Consider the following 26,153-nt stretch of genomic DNA (forward strand, 5'->3'; position numbering starts at 1 on the left):
TATCATTTTAGTCATGGATACATGGGATCGTATCATTGTAGTCATGGATACATGGGACAGGATAAATAGTAGCAGGAAAATTCAGACATGTATACAATTATTACCTGTTTTAGGAAGGATTGTTGCTCGGTGGATTGTAACTTCCTCGAATACTACTGGTGTGTCCTCCATGGCAAGCCCCAGGCTTCGAGCCAGTGTTCTCCATGCCAATACCAGATACCCACTTGCTGGGTACAAAACTCGGCCATCAATGCAATGTCCACTCAAAAAAGAATCAGGAGACTCGGAGCTCATATCTACGATTATAGACAGAAAGGAAAATAGGAATGATTCCAAGACCACTAAAAATATAGACTAATCCATTCAATTCAATGTCATTATAAGATATATTAATGTCTCATATTCACCGATATTGTAGATAGATGAGAATGTGGATCCTCCTGAACCTGCAGGGAAATCCTCTGGCTTAGGAACATCCCACGTCTGGCTGTGATCCCATTGGATAAGGGGAGAGATGAGCGCTATACCAGCTGGAACCGGATACTCAATACGGGGGAAAATATTGTTGCACTGAACATTAATTCTAGAGAGGAAAAAAAAACAGTAATTGGAAGGAATTTTTGTTATATATATATATATATATATATATATATATATATATATATATATATATATATATATATATATATATATATATATATATATATATATATATATATATATATATATATATATATACTTTCTCTTGTTTCTTGTTTGTTGATAAGCATACCTAGGTAGGCTCAGAAGCAGCAATGCAATACTGGGAGCTAGCTGACTGCCCTTATGTCTGGTTCACCGTATGTGTTCAGATCGCTCCCAGTAGTGCATTGCTGCTCCTTCAACAAAGGATAAATTTGATAATAGAACTGAATTGGAAAGTTGTTTAAAATTGCATACTCTTTCTGAATCATGAAAGTTTAAATTTGACTTTACTGTCCCTTTAAAGGAGCCATATGACATGAACCATAGGAAACAGAAATAAACTGGCTAATAGAGAAATACAGAGAATGTAAATTCTAATGGTCCTTTCAAAAATGAAACTATAAATAAAATGGCAGCTCCATATTACCCAACCCACACACACTACAACAGGAAAATCAAAAACTACTATTTTTTAATACACAATTATTACCTACCCATTTAGATACACTTTTCCAATATTTGTCAGGAAAAACTCGAGATTGTTGCTGTGCCCTTTCTTCATAAGTGGAAGGATTGTGTTGGTTGGCTTCAAACTTCTTCTGAGAATGGCCTGGTAAAAAAACATAAAAAGTACATTAAACTCACAGTTGATGTCTGTGTAATTATTTATGAGTAGTAAAACATCTTTGTAATATTTTGCCATTACCGTGTATTTGTAAAGCAGAGCAGCGTCAAATTCTGTAGCACTAACAAATTTCATTATTAATATGAATAGATTTTTCTGCAATTTTACATTCCTGTAACTTTTTTTTTTAACAGAGGAGCCCCCAGGGTAACTGGGACTCATTCTGCAGAAACCACTATCCTGCAACATCCTATACAGTGATTGCTTAATCAGTGCAGGCACTCAATTATATCTGTCCATAACTGACTACAGCATAGGAAATACAAAAACATAATTTATGCTTACCTGATAAATTCCTTTCTTCTGTTGTGTGATCAGTCCACGGGTCATCATTACTTCTGGGATATTATCTGCTCCCCTACAGGAAGTGCAAGAGGATTCACCCAGCAGAGTTGCTATATAGCTCCTCCCCTCTACGTCACCTCCAGTCATTCGACCAAAGACCAACGAGAAAGGAGAAGCCAAGGGTGTAGTGGTGACTGGAGTATAATTTAAAAAAAAAAAATATTTACCTGCCTTAAAAAACAGGGCGGGCCGTGGACTGATCACACAACAGAAGAAAGGAATTTATCAGGTAAGCATAAATTATGTTTTCTTCTGTTATGTGTGATCAGTCCACGGGTCATCATTACTTCTGGGATACCAATACCAAAGCAAAAGTACACGGATGACGGGAGGGATAGGCAGGCTCTTTATACAGAAGGAACCACTGCCTGAAGAACCTTTCTCCCAAAAATAGCCTCCGAAGAAGCAAAAGTGTCAAATTTGTAAAATTTGGAAAAAGTATGAAGCAAAGACCAAGTTGCAGCCTTGCAAATCTGTTCAACAGAGGCCTCATTCTTAAAGGCCCAAGTGGAAGCCACAGCTCTAGTAGAATGAGCTGTAATTCTTTCAGGAGGCTGCTGTCCAGCAGTCTCATAGGCTAAACGAATTATGCTACGAAGCCAGAAGGAGAGAGAGGTAGCCGAAGCCTTATGACCTCTCCTCTGACCAGAGTACACGACAAACAGGGAAGACGTTTGTCGAAAATCCTTAGTTGCCTGCAAGTAGAACTTGAGGGCACGAACTACATCCAGATTGTGTAGAAGACGTTTCTTCTTTGAAGAAGGATTTGGACACAAGGATGGAACAACAATCTCTTGATTGATATTCCTGTTAGTGACTACCTTAGGTAAGAACCCAGGTTTAGTACGCAGAACTACCTTGTCTGAGTGAAAAATCAGATAAGGAGAATCACAATGTAAGGCTGATAACTCAGAGACTCTTCGAGCCGAGGAAATAGCCATTAAAAATAGAACTTTCCAAGATAACAATTTTATATCAATGGAATGAAGGGGTTCAAACGGAACACCCTGTAAAACGTTAAGAACTAAGTTTAAACTCCATGGCGGAGCAACAGTTTTAAACACAGGCTTGATCCTAGCTAAAGCCTGACAAAAGGCCTGGACGTCTGGATTTTCTGACAGACGTCTGTGTAACAAGATGGACAGAGCTGAGATCTGTCCCTTTAATGAGCTAGCCGATAAACCCTTTTCTAAACCTTCTAGTAGAAAAGACAATATCCTAGGAATCCTAACCTTACTCCAGGAGTAATCTTTGGATTCACACCAGTATAGGTATTTACGCCATATCTTATGGTAAATCCTTCTGGTAACAGGCTTCCTAGCCTGTATCAGGGTATCAATAACCGACTCAGAAAAACCACGTTTTGATAAAATCAAGCGTTCAATTTCCAAGCAGTCAGCTTCAGAGAAGTTAGATTTTGATGTTTGAATGGACCCTGAATCAGAAGGTCCTGTCTTAGAGGTAGAGACCAAGGCGGACAGGATGACATGTCCACTAGATCTGCATACCAAGTCCTGCGTGGCCATGCAGGCGCTATTAGAATCACTGATGCTCTCTCCTGTTTGATTTTGGCAATCAATCGAGGAAGCAGCGGGAAAGGTGGAAACACATAAGCCATCCCGAAGTTCCAAGGTGCTGTCAAAGCATCTATCAGAACCGCTCCCGGATCCCTGGATCTGGATCCGTAGCGAGGAAGTTTGGCGTTCTGGCGAGACGCCATGAGATCTATCTCTGGTTTGCCCCAATGTCGAAGTATTTGGGCAAAGACCTCCGGATGAAGTTCCCACTCCCCCGGATGAAAAGTCTGGCGACTCAAGAAATCCGCCTCCCAGTTCTCCACTCCCGGGATGTGGATTGCTGACAGGTGGCAAGAGTGAGACTCTGCCCAGCGAATTATCTTTGATACTTCCATCATTGCTAGGGAGCTTCTTGTCCCTCCTTGATGGTTGATGTACGCTACAGTCGTGATGTTGTCCGACTGAAACCTGATGAACCCCCGAGTTTTTAACTGGGGCCAAGTCAGAAGGGCATTGAGAACTGCTCTCAATTCCAGAATGTTTATTGGTAGGAGACTTTCCTCCTGACTCCATTGTCCCTGAGCCTTCAGAGAATTCCAGACAGCGCCCCAACCTAGTAGGCTGGCGTCTGTAGTTACAATTGTCCAGTCCGGCCTGCTGAATGGCATCCCCCTGGACAGATGTGGCCGAGAAAGCCACCATAGAAGAGAGTTTCTGGTCTCTTGATTCAGATTCAGAATAGGGGACAAGTCTGAGTAATCCCCATTCCACTGACTTAGCATGCACAATTGCAGCGGTCTGAGATGTAGACGTGCAAAGGGAACTATGTCCATTGCTGCTACCATTAAGCCGATCACCTCCATGCATTGAGCTACTGACGGGAGTTGAATGGAATGAAGGACACGGCATGCATTTAGAAGCTTTGTTAATCTGTCTTCTGTCAGATAAATCTTCATTTCCACAGAATCTATAAGAGTCCCTAAGAATGGAACTCTTGTGAGAGGAAAAAGAGAACTCTTCTTTTCGTTCACTTTCCATCCATGCGACCTTAGAAATGCCAGAACTAACTCTGTATGAGACTTGGCAGTTTGAAAGCTTGAAGCTTGTATCAGAATGTCGTCTAGGTACGGAGCTACCGAAATTCCTCGCGGTCTTAGTACCGCCAGAAGGGCACCCAGAACCTTTGTGAAGATTCTTGGAGCCGTAGCCAATCCGAATGGAAGAGCTACAAACTGGTAATGCCTGTCTAAGAAGGCAAACCTTAGATACCGGTAATGATCTTTGTGAATCGGTATGTGAAGGTAAGCATCCTTTAAATCCACTGTGGTCATGTACTGACCCTTTTGGATCATGGGTAAGATTGTCCGAATAGTTTCCATTTTGAACGATGGAACTCTTAGGAATTTGTTTAGGATCTTTAAATCCAAGATTGGCCTGAAAGTTCCCTCTTTTTGGGAACCACAAACAGGTTTGAGTAAAACCCTTGTCCTTGTTCTGACCGCGGAACCGGATGGATCACTCCCATTAATAACAGATCTTGTACACAGCGTAGAAACGCTTCTTTCTTTATCTGGTTTGTTGACAACCTTGACAGATGAAATCTCCCTCTTGGGGGAGAGAATTTGAAGTCTAGAAGGTATCCCTGAGATATGATCTCTAGCGCCCAGGGATCCTGAACATCTCTTGCCCAAGCCTGGGCGAAGAGAGAGAGTCTGCCCCCCACTAGATCCGGTCCCGGATCGGGGGCCCTCGGTTCATGCTGTCTTTGGGGCAGCAGCAGGTTTCCTGGCCTGCTTGCCCTTGTTCCAGGACTGGTTAGGTTTCCAGCCTTGTCTGTAACGAGCAACAGCTCCTTCCTGTTTTGGTGCAGTGGAAGTTGATGCTGCTCCTGCTTTGAAATTCCGAAAGGGACGAAAATTAGACTGTCTAGCCTTAGCTTTGGCTTTGTCTTGAGGCAGGGCGTGGCCCTTACCTCCTGTAATGTCAGCGATAATTTCTTTCAAACCGGGCCCAAATAAAGTTTGCCCCTTGAAAGGTATATTAAGTAATTTGGACTTAGAAGTTACATCAGCTGACCAGGATTTTAGCCACAGCGCCCTACGTGCCTGAATGGCGAATCCTGAGTTCTTAGCCGTAAGTTTGGTTAAATGTACTACGGCCTCCGAAATGAATGAATTAGCTAGTTTAAGGACTCTAAGCCTGTCCGTAATGTCGTCCAGCGTAGCTGAACTAAGGTTCTCTTCCAGAGACTCAATCCAAAATGCTGCCGCAGCCGTAATCGGCGCGATGCATGCAAGGGGTTGTAATATAAAACCTTGTTGAACAAACATTTTCTTAAGGTAACCCTCTAATTTCTTATCCATAGGATCTGAAAAAGCACAGCTATCCTCCACCGGGATAGTGGTGCGCTTAGCTAAAGTAGAAACTGCTCCCTCCACCTTAGGGACCGTTTGCCATAAGTCCCGTGTGGTGGCGTCTATTGGAAACATCTTTCTAAATATTGGAGGGGGTGAGAACGGCACACCGGGTCTATCCCACTCCTTAGTAACAAGTTCAGTTAATCTCTTAGGTATAGGAAAAACGTCAGTACTCGCCGGTACCGCAAAGTATTTATCCAACCTACACAATTTCTCTGGTATTGCAACAGTGTTACAATCATTAAGAGCCGCTAAGACCTCCCCTAGTAATACACGGAGGTTTTCCAATTTAAATTTAAAATTTGAAATATCTGAATCCAATCTGCTTGGATCAGAACCGTCACCCACAGAATGAAGCTCTCCGTCCTCATGCTCTGCAAGCTGTGACGCAGTATCAGACATGGCTCTAGAATTATCAGCGCACTCTGTTCTCACCCCAGAGTGATCACGCTTGCCTCTTAGTTCTGGTAATTTAGCCAAAACTTCAGTCATAACAGTAGCCATATCTTGTAATGTTATCTGTAATGGCTGCCCAGATGTACTAGGCGCCATAATATCACGCACCTCCCGGGCGGGAGATGCAGGTACTGACACGTGAGGCGAGTTAGTCGGCATAACTCTCCCCTCGCTGTTAGGTGAAATTTGTTCAATTTGTACAGATTGGCTTTTATTTAAAGTAGCATCAATACAGTTAGTACATAAATTTCTATTGGGCTCCACCTTGGCATTGGAACAAATGACACAGGTATCTTCCTCTGAATCAGACATGTTTAACACACTAGCAATAAAACATGCAACTTGGTTACAATCTTATTTAACAAAAACGTACTGTGCCTCAAAGAAGCACTAAACGATTAAATGACAGTTGAAATAATGAACTGAAAAACAGTTAAAGCATCAATCTTTAAAAACAACACAACTTTTAGCAAAGGTTTGTTCCCATTAGTAAAGTAACACTAATTAAATTTGAAACATACAAATTACAGAGCAACGTTTTAAATCACAGTCACTATATAAGTCTCACAGCTCTGCTGAGAGAATCTACCTCCCTTCAAAGAAATTTGAAGACCCCTGAGTTCTGTTAGAGATGAACCGGATCATGCAGAAAATACAAGAGTAACTGACTGGAAATTTTTGATGCGTAGCAAAGAGCGCCAAAAACGGCCCCTCCCCCTCATACACAGCAGTGAGAGAGAAACGAAACTGTCATAATTAAAACAAGCAACCGCCAAGTGGAAAAATAATGCCCAAATATTTATTCACTCAGTACCTCAGAAATGCAAACGATTCTACATTCCAGCAAAAACGTTTAACATGAAAAATACCAATTAAAAGGTTTAATGTACTTTTACAGAGTAATTCCGGTGAAATACCATCCCCAGAATACTGAAGTGTAGAGTATACATACATGTCATTATAACGGTATGGCAGGATTTTCTCATCAATTCCATTCAGAAAATAAAAACTGCTACATACCTCAATGCAGATTCAACTGCCCGCTGTCCCCTGATCTGAAGCTTTTACCTCCCTCAGATGGCCGAGAAACAGCAATATGATCTTAACTACTCCGGTTAAAATCATAATAAAAACTCTGGTAGATTCTTCTTCAAACTCTGCCAGAGAGGTAATAACACGCTCCGGTGCTATTGTAAAATAACAAACTTTTGATTGAAGTTATAAAAACTAAGTATAATCACCATAGTCCTCTCACACGTCCTATCTAGTCTTTGGGTGCAAGAGAATGACTAGAGGTGACGTAGAGGGGAGGAGCTATATAGCAACTCTGCTGGGTGAATCCTCTTGCACTTCCTGTAGGGGAGCAGATAATATCCCAGAAGTAATGATGACCCGTGGACTGATCACACATAACAGAAGAAAACTATACCAAAAGGTTTTTGGAAGGGTATGATGTATCGGACATGATTGTATACAGCTTGCAGTTAATTGTATCTAGTAATCCTTATGACATTATTGCTCTGAATTACTTTCTACTACTGAATCATATTCACTTTTGACCTACAAGTGTGGTGCAACGTCTCTTACTAAACAAACTCAGCACTGTGACTTTCTTGTAATGGAATTGTACAATCCTACTCCAATGGCACCTTGCTCCATTTTGGTTGGCACAGACTGACACATCTAAGTCTGCTCTCTAATTGGCCAGCTCGTGCTGAGTGTTTGGGAGACACTCCCTTATCTGGTGTGGTTGCCCAGTTATCCAGCAGTTTTGGACTACAGTCTATGACATATGTACGTCACTAGCTAATGCGGTCCCAAGATCTCCTGATGTTGCAATCCTCCATCTTGACCTTAATTAAGTAAACCACAGCGAGAGGTTTCTGTATCTTGTTTACAGCTGCCAAGCTAATCATAGTATGGCAGTGATTCTATACTTCCCCTTCTTCGATATCCCATCTTTCAAGAGTCCACCTGAATTTGTTTTTATATCACCAAGCCTTTATATGAGCAGCTGGAGCTGTGCTTCTCCCTTGGTCCTTGGGAGGGGTGCAGGAGCGTGGAATAAAACTCTCACTTTTTTTCTGTTTCTTCTTTCTCTCGCTCTCTTAAAACATGTTGAAATTATGATTTGATCCCCGCTCTAGGTATCGTATCCATATATTTTCTTAGTGTATTGACTGGAACGTGTCTAATGCTATAATCTATCATTTGGAATGACTGTAGCTGTATATGGTTCACTCTGTTTTGTTCAAATTAATATAAGAAAATATGGTAAAAAAAAAAAAAAAAAAAAATCATATCAATAATTAGTTAAAAATAAATATTTAACCTGAAGAAGAGCATGGGGCGCTATTTCCAAGACAATTGCATTTTCTGGGATGCTCTGCAATCCTTCCTGAAACAAGACGGGGCTCACTAAGTTGTTAACATGGTACTCAGCTGATGAGAGCTGAGCAAGTTGACTTTGCCACTGGGATTCAGGAATGGATGTACTGATCCAGCGGAATGATCTGGGCTTTGGGTTTCTAATTACCTGGAGGAAAAAAAAAAACACACAAGAAGCATTTTAACTCTTAGAATTCTCTTATTCTCGTATACTATTATGCACGTGTGTCAAGTTTTCATGTGTTTTATATTGTGAGCTCCCTCCTGTGCATTACACCAGACAGATCACTGTGATTTAAATATTTTTAATAATATTTTCCAATAAAGCTTTATCATTATCTGTCCTAAACCAAAAGCAAGTAGTAAAATTGCTTCTTTAAAAAGGACAGTTTACCCCTATTTTTTTTCCCTTTAAATAGTCCCCAATAAACCATTTTACCTGCTGGAGTTTATTAAATTGTTTACAAGTAGCTCCTTTACCCTTATTTCGCATTTGAAATAGCCGATTTAGCCTGTGATATCCTCACCTATACTGAAAGTTTCTATCCTGAAGTCTATCCTATTGACAGGCTATGTAAACACAGTCAAAAGTAGAAATTATACTCTCAGTGGGGTGCAGGATAGTTAAATAATAAAACCTTATATTTCCCTTGTCCTCTCTAAGTATTGAGCTTTGGTTTTCCCAGACAAATAAAAAATAAGGCAGCAAGTGTGTGTACACAAAGTGGTAACATAATAAGATCTGGTATTACCTGCAAGCTCAACCTATTTCAATAGACTGTGGTTTAAAAAGCACAAAACCAGCTAATCCATATACACAAATAAACCTGAAAATGCAATTTATCATACATTTTATACTCAGCAGCTGGTCATTGAAAATACATTAAGGGAAAAACACTTAACAGTATACTGTCCCTTTTAGACTTGGTTTTCTTAGAAATGCCGCAAATCATTGGCTGGTTTGGTCAAATTGCAGCATTTTGAAGAAAATCTAGTTTACAGAATTTGATTCTGAGTCTCCCTGGGGAGTGGGTGACGAGCACAATTTTTAGACATAAACAAAAGTTGTCCCTTAAGTTGTAAATCAGAAGACTACCTGCCATATTATTATTTATTTTGCTTCAGCACCAGATTTGGCATTTTTAAAAGGTTTGTGTTTGTATGAATATATTGAAACTGTGTTATAAGTAATTAAGCAGTATATTTTTTTAAATGAAAATACTGCATTAAATCTACCATGCGTTTGGATGAGTACTATAAAAACAAATGACATTTTATGCACAATACTGGTTAAAAAAGGTAAAAATATGTATAGAAACTAAATTAAGGTGCATTATTAGTTCTGCTTCACATAAGAGCTTACTGGCTGCTAAAAAAAAATAATATTGGCTCCATTGGTAGAGTGACAAATAAACCTTATATTGTTTGGCATTTATACTTCAGAATAAGTTATTTGTAGATTACAATTAACAACTAAGTTCAGCTATGCACCCGATTATTATACACATTTGATTTAGAGAAACGCATTTCTTACATATTATTTGTTGTTCTATAGCAGATACACGCACTTGATGCAGATTAGTTAGTTGGGATTAATGAACTTGAATTAAGGTCAAGCAATGACAATGAGCATGCTTATTCTTCATTCTGACTAGTTATTAGAATTAACCAACAAGAATTGCCACCATTTATCTTATATGTAAGAGGAGGAGGACAAGACCATGGCGTAACAATGAATTTGTAATTTCTAGGGTTAAGGCTTTGGGGGAATATTTGCAATGGGGAATTGCAAGGAGGATTTAGTGGGGGATCATGCAAAGGTTTATACTGATGGGGCTCATATGTGTCTGGGGGGCCTGGTCAGTGGCAGTTAGGGCTATATGTGTTGTGGTTTAGCATCACTTTTTTTTTTTTTATCCTCCGCATGGATTATTAGCAGCCTGTAAACTGCTATACAAAAGATTGAGCTCTCTCTCTAGCAACAGCATCCCACAGATGATCAAGGCCTGATAATACTGTGACAATAAAAATACAGTAGATTTATAGAAATTAAATAATGTGTATGGTTTACATTCTACATAATAAAACATCTGGACGCTATATTAAAATCATGCAAATACCAACTACTCTATTAACCAAAATTTAATTTAGGAAAAAACAAACTTTCTTTAGATTATCTCACTGATTAATTTTTATTTGCTGTCATAGAAGTAATAGGGGTACAAAAAAATTATAAAGTCTAAATATAACATAATAGACAAATTTATACTCACTTTCTTTAGGGCACTAAGCAGAGCGGGAGCAATTGATGCCATATAATAGGAGTGGAACGCAACCCCTGCACTCTGCACCTCTTTTGCAAACACCCCATCTTGTTTCAGTTTGGCCACAAAGTCATGAACCGAATCCTAAAAAACAAGACCATACAATAAAACTACCATTCCCTGCAGTACAAGGGGGAAAAAAGCGTACATCAGTTTTCTGGGTATGCGGCACAGCCGTGTGCAGATTGTTACCTTAGGGCCAGAGATGGTGACCGTGTCCTCAGAGTTGTGGCATGCTGGCACCACGCCCTCTGGACACTGAATTTTACATTCCTCCCAGGTGAGCCCTGCCAAGAAGAAGCAAACAAGTCAGTGATGCAATACTGACTAGCATGGCACAATCAGATTATAAACATGCTTTCTGAATCTCTGCTGCAAACGTCAATGTGACTTAAAGAACACTATGTCTTTGCCAAATGTACACACATTTCATGGTACTTCAGATATCAGCCTATTTTAAGGATGTGCTGAGTGGACTTGTAAATACTTGATACACACATTTTGTTCCTTTTCAAACCATTTAATTGGCTTACATTAATATTTATGATTGCAGGTTGTGTCACCTGCTATAATATGCCCCAATGCTTTATGCTAGAAATGATTTATAGTGGTAATCTATTAGATCTGAAGTGCAGAGTTGGCTAAAAGGTGACAATATTAGAAGAATATTAGAATGTGGTTGCAGCACATGTTCATTGGTAAATATGGCCTAGAGTCTAATCCAATCCAAAACCCATATGATGTTTATCATGGACGGTTTTCAATTCAAATCCATTCCAATACGTACTCCAAAGCCACAATAACTCATTTTTATAAATAGATGTTAAATGCATTCAGACCAAGAACACTGGCACTACACATTTCAATCAAGGCTTTTCTCAAAACCTACAACTTTAGCTGTGGAAAACTATTTTTTTGACCTTTTTCAAATGACTGCAAACCAATTTACATTTAAAAATGTTAATCACTTAGCACTTTTGCCAAGGCCGAATAAAGGGGTATGTGAACAATCGGTCGACGTACAGGGTATGCTGGCGACTTAAGGGGTTAATGTGAATTAATACAGTACAGATGAAGCTTGCACTCTCTGGATTTTCAAAAAGGTGCTTTATTTAGCAAAAAATGTGAAGTTTCGGGGATCAATCACCGCTTCCATCAGACCAGATGAAGTTCTGATGAAGGGGTGATTGATCCCCGAAACGTCACATTTTGTGCTAAATAAAGCACCTTTTTGAAAATCCAGAGAGTGCAAGCTTCATCTGTAATAAATATACACACATATACACACACACACACACACATATACACACCGATTGTCATTGGTTCACCCATACGTATATACTTTTACTCATGCTTAGTAGGAACTGGAGCCTCAGAAAGTGTACACGTATAGGAAATCATGAAACTTTAATTTGACTTTAGTAGCCCTTTAAAACAGGTTAACAATAAAAATTATATATAAAAAAAAAAAAAATTAATTGTACACATTATTAAAAGAGATAGTCTAGTCACAATTAAACCGAGTCAGATAGAGCATGCAATTTTAAGCAACTTTTTAAATTTACTCCTATTATCCATTTTTCTTCATTCTCTTGGTATATTTATTTGAAAAAGCAAGAATGTAAGCTTAGGAGCCGGCCCATTTTTATTTCAGCACCTGGGTAGTGCTTGCTGATTGGTGTCTAAATGTAGACACCAACCAGCAAGCGATACCTAGGTGCTAAACCAAAAATGAGCTGGCTACTAGGAGGAAATTAGAAAGTTGATTAAAATTGCCTGCTCTGACTCATGAAAGTTTAATTTTGACTTGACTATCCCTTTAATAAATTTAATTGCACAAGTGGAAAATATGCTTTCAAACATACTAGATAATCATCATTACTGAATGAATTCTCTGTCATGTCTTAAGTTTGTTTTGGCTGCATATATTTACTTCTGCAAGCCCAGAAAAACATGCAATGTACTTGAGGTGTTTGTTTTTTTACAAAAAGATTTTGAGTCTTGTGTGAAACACTACATGATATAGAAAGAGCATGCACTTTTAACAACTTTCCAGCTTACTTCTATTATTTAATTTTATTCATTCTCTTGATATCCTTTGTTGAAAAGCATATCGCAAATAAGCTCAATAGCTGCAGATTGGTGGCTGCACATAGATGTGCATTGCTATAGAAGTAAATTGGAATGTTTAAAATTGTATTCTCTATCTGAATCATGAAAGAAATATTTTTAGTTTCATGTCCCTTTAAAAGAAAACACACAATACAACAATACTGTAATCTAGGCTTCTCTGTAAGATCTGTAAAGGAGTTAAATACATAGTTAAATTCATGCTCAAGAGCCATAATGCATTGCCACTCCTGAGCAAGACATTGCATTTAAACCAGAAGCTTAATGGGATAGTATCTGGTTTAACAATGAGTTAACACCTTAAATATCTTTTGTTTTGAGAAGGTTTTGGCTGCTACAGAAGGCTAAAATACTTTGATACACAACAAATTACAGTTATCTCTGGAAGCCCAGAAGTTAAAGGAGATTTATTATATTAGTGGACTTGTTTGCTTTTGTCATCAAATGTAAAATAAAACTCTGAAGTCTGCACACGTTAGTCTCTAAAACTGTACCCACTTCTCATTCCCAGTACACCCTTTGTCTAGAACTTACCAACAGCTGCCATTCCTCCTGGAGGAAGCTTTGCCTCTTTGATGCATCGACCTCTCCAATAAGCAGCAAGGATAGCCTCCTCCTGACTGAGAGAGTTATCTGCATATCCACAGGCTAATTCCCCAACTGAATGGCCTACAATGCCATTTGGGTGCAGATTCATTTCTTTAAGCATATCAATCTGTGCAATCTGCAAGTGAAATGGAACCATCTGTAACTTTATGATCCTCCATCAACACACTATTGCTTTATTGTCCAATATATATGAATGTTCTTACCTGGATAGCAGCAAGCCCGACAAAAGCATGAACTGTGTCTTCAAAAGTACTGTCGTCAGCGTTCAGCAGAAGCTCAGATACCTTCAGCCCAGTTCCTTTTAGGGCTTCATCAGATTTCAGAATGGACTGGCGAAAGATGTCCAGGTTCATAAGACTGTGCCCCATGCCTTTCCATTGGGTTCCCATTCCTAAAAGACCACAATTATCATACAATATACTCTAAGACAGTACTAAGTAGTTGTTCCATCTGCAGAAGCAAAGACTACCTCATTTTTAGCTAATGAGGAACACATTATCTATAGCACCTCAAAACATGTATACTTGTCTTCTACTCTTTAAAGAGCATTTTAAAACTTGGGCTACATAAGAGGCCATTTGCATCATACTGGGGTGAATTTAGTATTTCTACATTGAACATATAAATAGATACCACAATGCTATATAGGTCACCACAGCACCAAAGACCCAGCACATATATCCAGTCTAAGCAATGCTACATGAGAGAGAAAAATGAGATTAAGTATTATTGGTAGAACCCTACAAAAAGGTAACTAGGCATTAGTATTCCATCAACCGCAAAGGCAATTTTCTCACCTGAACAGATGTACCAGATGGGTCTCCCAGAAGACTGAGTTTGATGAATCTCCTTAATATCACTGTCTGTTCCCACAATGGTGTAACCACGATAGGGCATGGCTGAAGGAGAAATCCCTGATATATCATTCACAAGATTGATAAACGTATTGTCCACTGCCAGCTGTCTGCTCTGTGTTATTAGATTCTCCACTGCTTCTTGAGTTCTGCCACAGATCTGAAGAAGTCTGGGATGCTCCAATGGAACATGCTCTAAGAGCCTCTTCTCATTTGGCCTCAGAATGACATGTACATTTGAACCTCCAAACCCAAAGGAGTTTATACCAACAATTCCACCTTTTACTTGTATTGGTTTGCTCACAACTCTAATACGACCGTCTTTTAGAGCTGGAATATCGGGATTCGGGTTCTTGTAGTGAAGATTTGGAGCCCAAATACCATGTTCCAGAGACAGAATTACCTGTGTTAAAACAGAAAGACGGAGGCTACAATAAAGCATTAACACGTGTTGTAATAGAACAATTAAACAAATATATGTTACAGAGCAAGAAGGAAAAAGTCCTGTGTCATATCAACCACTGTTTTACCTTAGCAAGGGCGGCAAGACCTGACACAGGCTCTGGGTGGCCCATATTTGATTTAGTAGATCCAATTAACAAAGGTTTCCGATCTGAGTTACAAAACACACTGACAATTCCATTAACTTCCTGGGGATCCCCTACCTGAATTAAAAAAAAAACAAAAAAATAAAAAAATAAAAAAAAAAACACGGACATTTCAAAAAGGGACATCTCAAAGTAAAAATGAAAAGAACCATTACCATCAATTATATTTAACGACGAAGGAAAAGTTAGTCTGTAGTACACTTGTAAATTTGAGTAGTATAACGATTCATAGTAACTAAATTCCTATGTAATTTTTATTTTGAAATAGTTTTTATTGTAATTTTTCATATTTAATAAACATAAACAACCAATGAGTTACAGTCATAAGTCTGTCTTTACATTCGTGAGGAATATACAATAAAGGAAATGTCCATTTAAGTGACCTTCAATGTCTGTCTTCATAAAACTTCAGCTTTATGTATAGAGAATACTTTTTATAAGCGTATAATTGTGTAAAACATACGCAAACTAAATCCAATTGCGTGGGTCCTGACTCTCACCTCCCTTCTACTAGTCTTCATTTTTCCTTTATTTTGTTTTCTCCCTAATCTCATGATACATTATATATGGTTCCTATTGTACTAGGACTATCTTTATTGCTGGCCATGTTATAATGATGTTATTTTTTTTTTTATAAAACTTGGGGGCGTTGTCTTCCAGAATTGAGCTAGACAGATTCTGATGATAGCACAGATGGTCAGAGTTAATTTACGGGTTTTTTTCCTCTGAATATTTTGGATTGGGAAATGTAATAGGGCTTGCTCAGTAGTTAATGTAACCTGTTTTTGGAATATAAAACTTAGAAAGGTGAATATATACACTCATGTATAGTCTTTACAATTGTTGAAATGCAGACAGTTTTTGCTGTTTGAGTTGCATCTTGCTTTGTGAATGATCAGTATGTGTGTGTATATTGCTGATCAGTGGCTGCTTGTCTGATGCCGATTACCTCCTGTGTGTATTAACTCAGCTTTTTGCTGGATTTTCAAATTCAAAGCCATTTTAATGCATTAAAGGGACAGTCTAGGCCAAAATAAACTTTCATGATTCAGATAGGGCATGTAATTTTAAACAATTTTCCAATTTACTTTTATCACCAATTTTGCTTTGTTCTCTTGGTAGTCTTAGTTAAAATATGCTAATTTCTTAGACCTTGAAGCCCACCTCTTTCAGATTGTATTTTAACAGTTTTTCACCACTAGAGGGTGTTAGTTCACATATTTCATATAGATAACACTGTGCTCGTGCACGAGAAGTTATCTGGGAGCAGACACTAATAGGCTAGACTGCAAGTCTGTCAAAAGAACTGAAAAAAGGGGCAGTTTGCAGAGGCTTAGATACAAGATAATCACAGAGGTTAAAAGTATATTATTATAACTGTGTTGGTTATGCAAAACTGGGGAATGGGTAATAAAGGGATTATCTATCTTTTAAAACAATAAAAATGCTGGTGTAGACTGTCCCTTTAAAAAAAATCTAACAATAAAACACACTTCTAAAAACCACACTAATCCCCCTCCACACTATACTTTGGAGCCAATTTAAACATCAGAAATGAATTTGAAAAGTCTCAACATGCTTTTAAAAACTTTTGGATAAAAGGATTTCAGATGTCGTTTAAATTGTCTCCAAAGTAGCGTGGAGGAGGATTAGTGTGACCAAATGCTTTTTAGAAGTGTCAAATTCAACAACTGTTGACCTTCTGTGGCGTCTGGAGTGGCCTCTCTCTATTTGCATGGCTTTGTTTTTTTTCATTGTTAATGATCTAGCCCATGTTCAGTTCACATTTTACTATAACATGACTGCATTTAGTTAAGTAAAAAGTTAAAAATAGGTCTCAGATTTCAAAACTTAAAAAATTAATTGAAATAGTTAATCGCGTATGTCATAAGTGCATTTAATAGGTTTAAAAAGTAAAAACTGCTTTCAAACTCATGAAGTCACCTCATCTCCCATTTGAATGACAGCCTATGAATGTCACGCTTATCATTCCCTGTATGCCCTACAGTAGTTGATCAGAAGAGGGGGTTGGTATATTTATCCAACTGCTTTACTGCTAGTAAATGTTACTACGTGCTGAGTCACAAGTAAATTAATTCTTAAATTTAATTAAAAACCATCATATTCACTTTTGTATAATCCCAAGTTTTTGTTCACATGAATTCTTGCTTTCTAAACATATGTGCCATTTGCGTGAATATATCACATGGATTTATACATCCACATTCTCCATTTAAACAGCAGATATAAACAGTAACTTTGCCCACAGATAAAAGATTATTGCTACCTTTGTACCAGTGCCGTGGGCTTCCACATATTCTACATCACAGGTTGGAATTCCGGCTTCTCTGTAGAGAGAACTGAGCAACTGCTGCTGAATCTCTCCAGAGGGAAAGGTCACTCCTACAACATAAACCAAACAAAAATAAAAAATCCTAAGAATGTGTGAAGCATAATTTGGTTTATACTGTAAATTAAACCCTCCCGAATGTTATCTTTACTGTCCCCTTCCTTCACAATAACACACCTTGCTCCTTGTAGCCATCTGTATTGCTTCCAGCATTTACGATTGTAGCGTACACCCTTTTTGCCATAGATCTCTTGGTAACTAGCACTGAGACAGCAGCTTCAGAGCGACAATACCCATTTCCTTTTTTATGAACAAAGAGAAAAGCATCAGGCGTTAGTCGGAAATCAAGTAATGATTCCCTCTCTTGAAAAAGGCTTTACAGGTTCAGACAGGCATGTCCACATTAAGCAGGGAATATAAGTGGAGATTAACTAACATGGAAAAAAACGAAACTAGCTGCTATAATTTAGCCCAGTGACTTCGTATTGTTCCTACAGTCTGCCTGTACCTAGCCCTGGGCGTCTGCTTGGACAATGTAATTTCTGTTATTGTTTTGTTACCTGAAGCATCAAATGATTTGCAGGTTCCCTCAGGACTCAACATGCCCAGTTTCATGAACTGTACTGAAGTGTTGGGTTTTAGCAGCAGATTGACACCACCTACAAGGGCTGCATCGCACTGTCCATGGTGAATAGCCTTGAATGCATTCTCTAAAGCCAGCAGGCTGGAGGAGCAGGCAGTGTCTATGGCCAAACTGGGACCTGAAAACAGACAGATAACATTTGTAGCACCCATCTAGGACATTGCTATAGGTTCTTGTAAGATTACATATAGAATACATGGTCATAGCATCTATAGATGATTACAAGTAAAGCACATGAATATATCATCTGGTGAAAACAAGTTTAGAGCACTGGTTTTCAAACCTGTCCTCCAGCCTCCCGAAAAGGCCAGATATTGAGATTATTTGAACTAGAGCACAGGTGAAATAATCAGCTGATTATTAAATATGGTTATTTTATCTGCTCTCATCCAAGGTAAACCTGAAAATCTGGCCTGTTGGGGAGGCCTGAGGACAGGTTTGAAATCCAGTGATTTAGAGTGATCAGTCAGCATTGTGAAATCCCTCACAATTTTAGAAAGGCAAATTTGCCCTATCTAAGGGGTGTTCCCTGTATTACTGGAGAAACATGTGCAGTGCAATATAGCACAACATTAGTTTGTTGCATTAACATTTTGAACTTTGTATTTTAATTTACTTTAAACGTAAAACTTTCTATCTAGTGTTTAAATGCATTTATCTTTTGTATCGAGTAATGTACTTAGGACTATGATTTCACAAATTCTTAATGTCCTTTGTTTTACACCTGCAGAACTCATTGGTTTATCTTGACATATGTATGTTGGTGAAGTTTGCTCAAAATTCACAATACACATTTAAATAACAGAAATGTAACGTGCACTAAAGTAGAAGCAAATAAGCATTAAACTGTAGTGAACATTAAGTTAATTAGAATAAAACTGAAAAGTTATATAAGGGTCAGGTGCTACCCTGCTAATGCCACTCTTCCCTGTGAGATTTTACACCCCAGAGAGCTTAAAAGGGACAGTCAACACTATAATTTTTGTTGTTTTAAAAGATAATCCCTTTATTACCAATTCCCCAGTTTTGCATTACCAACAGTTATAATTATACACGTTTTACCTCTGTAATTACCTTGTATCTAAGCTTCAGCAGACTACCCCCTTATTTCAGTTATTTTGACAAACTTGCATTTTAGCCAATCAGAGCTGTCTCCATGGTAAATTCAAGTGCATGAGCTCAATGTTATCTATAAGAAACACATTAACTAATGCCCTCTAGTGGTAAAAAAAAAAAACTATCAAAATGCATTTAGATTAGAGGCGGCCTTCAAGGTCTAAGAAATTAGCATATGAACCTTCTAGGTTTAGCTTTCAACTAAGAATACCAAGAGAATAAAGCAAAATTGGTGATAAAAGTAAATTGGAAAGTTGTTTAAAATTACATGCCCCATCTGAATCATGAAAGGATTTTTTGGACTTGACTGTCCCTTTAAATTGCTTTCTATTGCAGGCAGCTCACATCTCCCTGATGGCTTCTGTCCCCTTTCTTAGAAAATTCTCTTGTGAATTTTGCAAGATAATTTCACTCCAAGCTGAAGAGTTTGAGAATCAGGGCTCCAGTTTCTCCAAACCCTCATCTCCATCTCTGTTCTATAATGAATCAACCCTCTCAGAGTCCCATTAGCAGTCACACAATTTGCTGCTTATCTTTCACCTTCTTCTACTCTGCAACTCTCCTATCTTGTCTTTCATGTCTTTGAATCCCACCAAGTGTTTAAACCCCATCTCTAAACTTAAACCTTTCCGCTCAATAAATAATCATCCTTCCATTTGTAGGTTTGACATTCTGCAGCCTCCTGTCGGACAGCCCAGCTGCACTCACACATGTCCAGTTAGATTCTTTACATTTTTTTATTCCAAGTCACTTATTTCCAGAGCATATTAGAATTCTAGAGTATAACTATACCTTTCAAGTCAAAGAAGTAAGAGATCCTGTTGGCAAACATAGCACGTTGGCATCCTGTCATACTGTACCCAAGGAGCTCCTCTGGATCTCGACTAAAGGCCTCTCCAGCTTCTGATCCACTAACTCCCACCCAAACTCCAGTGTTGGTGCCTCGGAGATCGGATGGATTAATACCTAGATTGCAAAACAAATTGTAAGATATATATATTTCATGCATCTGTCGTTATATTTTGCCTGGAACAACCAAAGGTTACACATGGCCTAAACAGCTTAAAATCGGTTTTGTAAACGACTCCCAGTATATGATGAACTGAGTCTGTAAAACTATAAATTCAAATATACGCAAAATGTATTTTTTTCTTGTTAAACCCAGAGTTCCCCTCATTTAAAAAAATATTGACAATTTTATATAGTTTTATTCAATACATTAAATACAAGTGATAATTTTCTATTTGACAGTTAAACACACAAACCGAACCCATCTCAACCACATCATAAATTCTTATCATTAGGTTTTTGCAATTAATATGACTACATAATCTCATTTTTTTTTTTTTTTTTTTACTTTGAGTGACCCCATCATCTCACCTCCATCTACTATAGCTTCATAGGAGATCTCTAGAAGCAATCGTAACTGAGGGTCCATCGTATGTGCTTGCTTCGGATGAACACCAAAAAAGGAAGCATCAAATTTGCTAATTTCTTTTAGTTTTCCATTTCTTGTAGGTAGTCCATATAGACCTAATCAAAACAAGAAAACAAGTCATAAATTGTTTATCTTCTGCTAAATAATCTTCAAAAAAACAACAACAACATCAAAACTAAAATGAAACTTTCATGATTAAGATAAAGAGTACAAGTTTAAAAAAACGTTTGTTATGAAAATTACCTCTTTCTCCTGGTATTCTTTATTGAAACATAGGTTGCTTTCATGAGAGCATACTAAGGTAGACTCAGGATTGTGCATGTCTCTTAAGCAAGCATAGTTGCAAATACTGGTGCCGTATTTTACTTAATATTTGTGCACGCTCCTAATCCTACAAGCGAATATTATTGCTAAAAACTGTATGTTCTGTCTGAAACATTAAAGTTTAAATTTGACTTCCTTCCATGTCCTTTAGGTCAATTTGAATAATTAACATTAAGTCAAAATACGGCTTACCCTATCTTCTGCCTAAAGTCTTTGTAAACTATAAAAAAAATAGAATATAAACCCTCCAAATCCAACATAATAGCTAAAATGAGATATTAACATATTCCTGAATTAGCGACTCATTTATTAGATGATAATGTTAATTATCATTAATCATTTCTATTTACAAAATGTAGTGAGATCTACTTAAACAAACAGTAACAAAGTAAAAATTAAAACTCATAATTCAAAGAAAGCGTGTCAGTTTAAACAACTTTCCAATGTACTATATTATTTACTTTGTTCCATTTGTATCCTTGGTGGAAATTTATACCTAGGTACACTCAGAAGTGCTCTACATACATATACACACACTTCTTGTCATTGGCTCACCCAATGTGTACAGCTAGCTCTCAGTAGTGTATTGCTGCCCTGATTGCATTCTCTATTTTTACTTTACTATCCCTTTAAATATTTTTATTTTAAATGTGCAACCCTTTGCTTCTTTAGATAAGTCATAAAACAATCCCTCATTGATTGTGATGGTTACCTCTCTACCTCATATTATATAGGATGACCTGTTTATAGGTGTTCGTTATAGGGATTTAATCTGATTACTAGTTCAGAATGTGGTTTATTAACATGCTCATTCCAGCGTGATTTTTTTTCTTGTAGATTTGGTTACTTGTTTTATTTATATTAAGAGCAATAAGAGTATTATCTTATTATTTTGTTTCAAAACTACTGCTTTATTGCAAAACACTGTAGACATAGCCCCATTTTAAGTCTATTGGTATTTTTTTTTTTTTTTTTTTTTTTTTTTAATTGTTTAAAGAGACAAAAGTATCAATAAAAAAAAAAATTTGCTAATGTGCTAGATCAGAGGTCATCAATTATGGACCTCCAGAGAGTAGTTTCAAAACCTCTGGAGAGCTACAACTGAAGACCAATGTGCTAGATCAAGGATGGCCAACTGGCAGTCTGAGGGCCACATGTGACGCTCTGCACTAGTGTTTGCCATCGTTTTAACCCCAGCAAAAAGCAAAAGCTAAAAATGTGTGCTTTCAGGGTAGGCAAACAAGGTGGCCGCACCTCAAAAAAAGCTCTGTATAGGGGAGGGCAGCAGACAGAGGGTACCCTACAACTTTACCTAAACCTGGCACTAGTCCACTGGACATTTTACAAAATGTATTAATACTTGTGGGTTTAATAGGCATAAATGTAGATCATATTGTTATTGCAATAGAATAGCGCTTGGACAAACTGCTCTGAAGGTAAATGTGTCCAGTGATTGCTGGCTATGCACGTATGCTGTCACTCAGCAACTGTGAGTAACTAAGAACCAGAAGTACATTGTCGGTGGAGAACTGACTATGTATTTAACCTCTCTCTTTGTGGAGGTTAAACACATTTTGAAAGTGCAACATTTTAAACATAATTATTACTCTTTTATATTCCTTTAATTGCTAAAAAAAAAATTATTATTAACTAAAGTTTAGGGTTGAAAACAAACAGAACCTGCTTTGAATTTTGGAAATGTTAATGTAACTAAAGTATACTTTTGATTTCAGCAACCTACCTGGTTTCCATCGTCTGCCATCTTCTGTCACCATGTCAACACCATTTATAAGATTCTCCCAGAATTCCTGTAGGTTGTCAGATTCTGGTAATCTCCCGGCTATCCCAGCAATCACTATGTCTTCCATGTTTTATGGCCTATAGACATAATAAGACTAACATTAAAGATTTGTAGTGGACAATCTCTATTACAAATAGGTATTCACAGAATCACAAACGTTTTCAGTAACTCTTGGTCTCTCTGCTTTATTTAAAGTTATGTATTTTAGTAAGTGCTGACCTCTGATGCCACACATCTCTTTTTATCCTCTATTAGTCTGAGTACTTGGCAGGAAAACAAAGCTTCTCTAATCATTTGCAAGCTTCTTGCTTCCACCGCTTTACCATCTCACAGGGAAATAGAAGATATAACGGAGTACAATGTAAGGACCTAACATGGTGTCTTATTGGGAAGACAGTCTACAATATTTAAAATATAGAACAGATTATCTATATATTGTTGTGTGCAGAATTTGACCCCATTAAGAACTATAGTGGATACCCAAATAGATCAGTATAAAAAGGGACCACTAGCAAACAGATAAAAACATATGATAAACAAATTCAGCTTAAAAGGGATACTGAACCCAATTTTTTTTTCTTTAATGATTCAGATAGAGCAGGCAATTTTAAACAACTTTCTAATTTACTCTTTGTATCTTTATTTGAAAAAGCAGGAATGTAAGCATAAGAGCTTGCTGATTGGTGGCTACAATTAGACACCTTTCAGGAAGCGCTACCCAGGTGCTGAACCAAAAATGGTCCGGCTTCTAAGCTTCATTCTTGCTCTTTGAAATAAACATACCAAAAGAATAAAGAAAAATTGATAATCGCAGTAAATTAGAAAGTTTCAAATTGCATGCTCTATCTGAATCATGAAAGTTTAATTTTTACTCTGAGTGAGATATAAATCAAGTCTGTGCTGATGGCTCACTCACACAACTCACATCCAACTCATATCCGATTTTCAATTTAAAACGTAACATTTATTGGTGAAAGCAGAAGCTTTATCGAAGGTGAAGGTTTAAAAATACATCAATCATTTTAGCAATGGGACGATGCATTTATGGAAAATAATTTGTGTAATAAATTATACTATTTTAAATATCATCAAAAAAATGTTACACACTACTAAGAGGACTTTTGTGTATGCCATTCAGAGGAACTGTGCAATTGTCTCTCAGGAAATGGTGGTGTAATTAATATATTACCAAAAAATTAATTCTGTCTAATTTTGAATTACTTGCCTAACATACTACTAATTATAATAAAAATATCACTTAATGGCTACATGATTAATATGAATTCAAAGAATATTAAAAATACTATTTAATTAGAAATATTTCATATGAAAAAAAGGTAGCTGCAGCTATATTCTTATTGACAAGTAAAGGGATCCTTGTAATCACTCCTAAAATTTAACTTCTGGCTCCAAACTACTGACCGACCCCCCCATTAGTATACATGTCTATTCATAAACCAAAATCCCTCCTTGGGTCCGGAACAATGCATGTCGGACTCTTCATTTTTTTTTATGCTGTTTTTTTTTTTTTTTTTTTTTTTAAAAACACACAAGTCTGAGAAAATAAACCTGACCAACATAAAACACAACTGACTTCCAATAAGACGGGTTCCTCATCTGTAACACAAATCTAACTCCAATATAAGCAGTACCTGATCTCTGTAATACAACCCCCCAATATCAGAGGTACCTGATTTGTAATACAAACCCCCCCCCCATATCAGGGGTACTTCATCTGTAATACAGCCCCCCCATATGAGGGGTACATTATCTTTAATACAAGCCCGGCCCCCCAATATGAAGGGTACCTCATTGGTAATAACCCTCATATTAGGGGTTGGGCTTGTATTACAGATGAGGTACTCTCATATTGGGGGGGGGGGGGGGGGGGGTCGGGCTTGTATTACAGATGAGGTACCCTCATATTGGGTGTCTGCTTGTATTACAGATAAGGTACCCCTCATATTGGGGGTCGGGCTTGTATTACAGATGAGGTACCCCTCATACTGGGGGTCGGGCTGTACTTCATCTGTAATACAAGCCCGACCCCCAAGATGAGGGGTACCTCATCTGTAATACAAGCCCGACCCCCAAGATGAGGGGTACCTCATCTGTAATACAAGACTAACCCCAATATGAGGGGTACCTCATCTGTAATACAAGACTAACCCCAATATGAGGGGTACCTCATCTGTAATACAAGCCGGACCCAAAATATGAGGAGTACCTAATCTGTAATACAAGCCGGCCTCCTAATATGGGGGGAATCCCATTTGTAACAAATCTAACCACCAATTATTCTATTGAAATCAAATCTATACCAAAACAACGACAACAACAACAACAAAAGTGTCCTCTATCTGCAATATAAGCCTGACCCTGAGCATTAGGTGTTCCTCATCTGTAATACAAGCCCGACCCCCAATATGAGGGGTACCTCCTCTGTAAAATAAGTCGGACCCCAGACATGAGGGGTACCTCATCTGTAATACAAGCCGGGCCCCCAATATGAGGGGAATCCCATCTGTAAAACAAATCTAACCACCAATTACTCTATTGAAATCAGATCTATACCAAAACATGTCCACCATCTGCAATACAAGCCTACCCCCAGCATGGGGTGTTCCTCATCTGTAATACAAGCCAGCCCCCCAGCATAAAGTGTTCCTCATCTGTAATACAAGCCTGACCCCCAGCATGGGGTGTTCCTCATCTGCAAAACAAGCCTGTCCCCCAGCATGAGGTGCTCCTCATCTGTAAAACAAGTCTGCCCCCCAGCATGGGGTGTTCCTCATCTGCAATACAATATGAGGAGTATCTTAACTGTAATACATGCCTACCCCCCAATATAAGAGGTACCTCATCTGTAATACAAATCTTATCCACAAATATGAAGGATACTGTAATACAAGCCTGCCTCCCACTATGAGGGGAATCCCAACTGTAAAACAAATCTAACCATCACCAATTACTCTATTGAAATCAGATCTATACCAAAACAAAAAATGTCCACCATCTGCAATACAAGCCATCCCCCCAGCATGGGGTGTTCCTCATCTGCAATAAAAGCCTGCCCACCAGCATGGGGTGTTCCTCAACTGTAATACAAGCCTGACCCTCAGCATGGAGTGTTCCTCATCTGCAATACAAGCCAGCCCCCCAGTATGAAGTGTTCCTCATCGGCAATACCATATGAGTATTTCATCTGTAATACATGCCTACCCCCAATATGAGGAGTTACTCATCTGTAATACAAGCCTAATACAAACCTGACCCCCAATATGAGGGGAATATCATCTGTAACACAAATCTAACCACCAATTACTCTATTGAAATCAGATCTATACCGAAACAAAAAATGTCCCCCATCTGCAATACAAGCCTGCCCCCCAGCATGGGGTGTTCCTCGTCAGCAATACAAGCCTGCCCCCCAGCATGGGGTGTTCCTCGTCAGCAATACAAGC

The 26,153-nt window shown here is 38.1% G+C and overlaps 1 protein-coding gene across 1 annotated transcript in view; it reads right to left on the reverse strand.

Moving 5' to 3' along the window:
* The window catches only part of FASN (fatty acid synthase), a 92,366-nt gene that overhangs the window by 54,928 nt on the left and 11,285 nt on the right, over nucleotides 1-26,153 (reverse strand). Inside the window, exons 2-17 of the mRNA XM_053705711.1 lie at nucleotides 22,630-22,766; nucleotides 20,507-20,659; nucleotides 19,919-20,092; nucleotides 17,928-18,128; nucleotides 17,545-17,667; nucleotides 17,305-17,420; nucleotides 14,940-15,074; nucleotides 14,353-14,812; nucleotides 13,759-13,946; nucleotides 13,481-13,670; nucleotides 11,009-11,103; nucleotides 10,766-10,900; nucleotides 8,437-8,640; nucleotides 1,179-1,294; nucleotides 408-583; nucleotides 105-296 (exon numbers count right to left, since the gene is read on the reverse strand). Of these exons, the coding sequence (XP_053561686.1) occupies nucleotides 105-296; nucleotides 408-583; nucleotides 1,179-1,294; nucleotides 8,437-8,640; nucleotides 10,766-10,900; nucleotides 11,009-11,103; nucleotides 13,481-13,670; nucleotides 13,759-13,946; nucleotides 14,353-14,812; nucleotides 14,940-15,074; nucleotides 17,305-17,420; nucleotides 17,545-17,667; nucleotides 17,928-18,128; nucleotides 19,919-20,092; nucleotides 20,507-20,659; nucleotides 22,630-22,756 (2,785 nt within the window). The 5' untranslated portion in view covers nucleotides 22,757-22,766. The remainder of the gene's footprint in view (nucleotides 1-104; nucleotides 297-407; nucleotides 584-1,178; nucleotides 1,295-8,436; nucleotides 8,641-10,765; nucleotides 10,901-11,008; nucleotides 11,104-13,480; nucleotides 13,671-13,758; nucleotides 13,947-14,352; nucleotides 14,813-14,939; nucleotides 15,075-17,304; nucleotides 17,421-17,544; nucleotides 17,668-17,927; nucleotides 18,129-19,918; nucleotides 20,093-20,506; nucleotides 20,660-22,629; nucleotides 22,767-26,153) is intronic.

This window comes from Bombina bombina, chromosome 1 (assembly GCF_027579735.1).
Source record: "Bombina bombina isolate aBomBom1 chromosome 1, aBomBom1.pri, whole genome shotgun sequence".
Taxonomy (NCBI): Eukaryota; Metazoa; Chordata; class Amphibia; order Anura; family Bombinatoridae; genus Bombina; species Bombina bombina.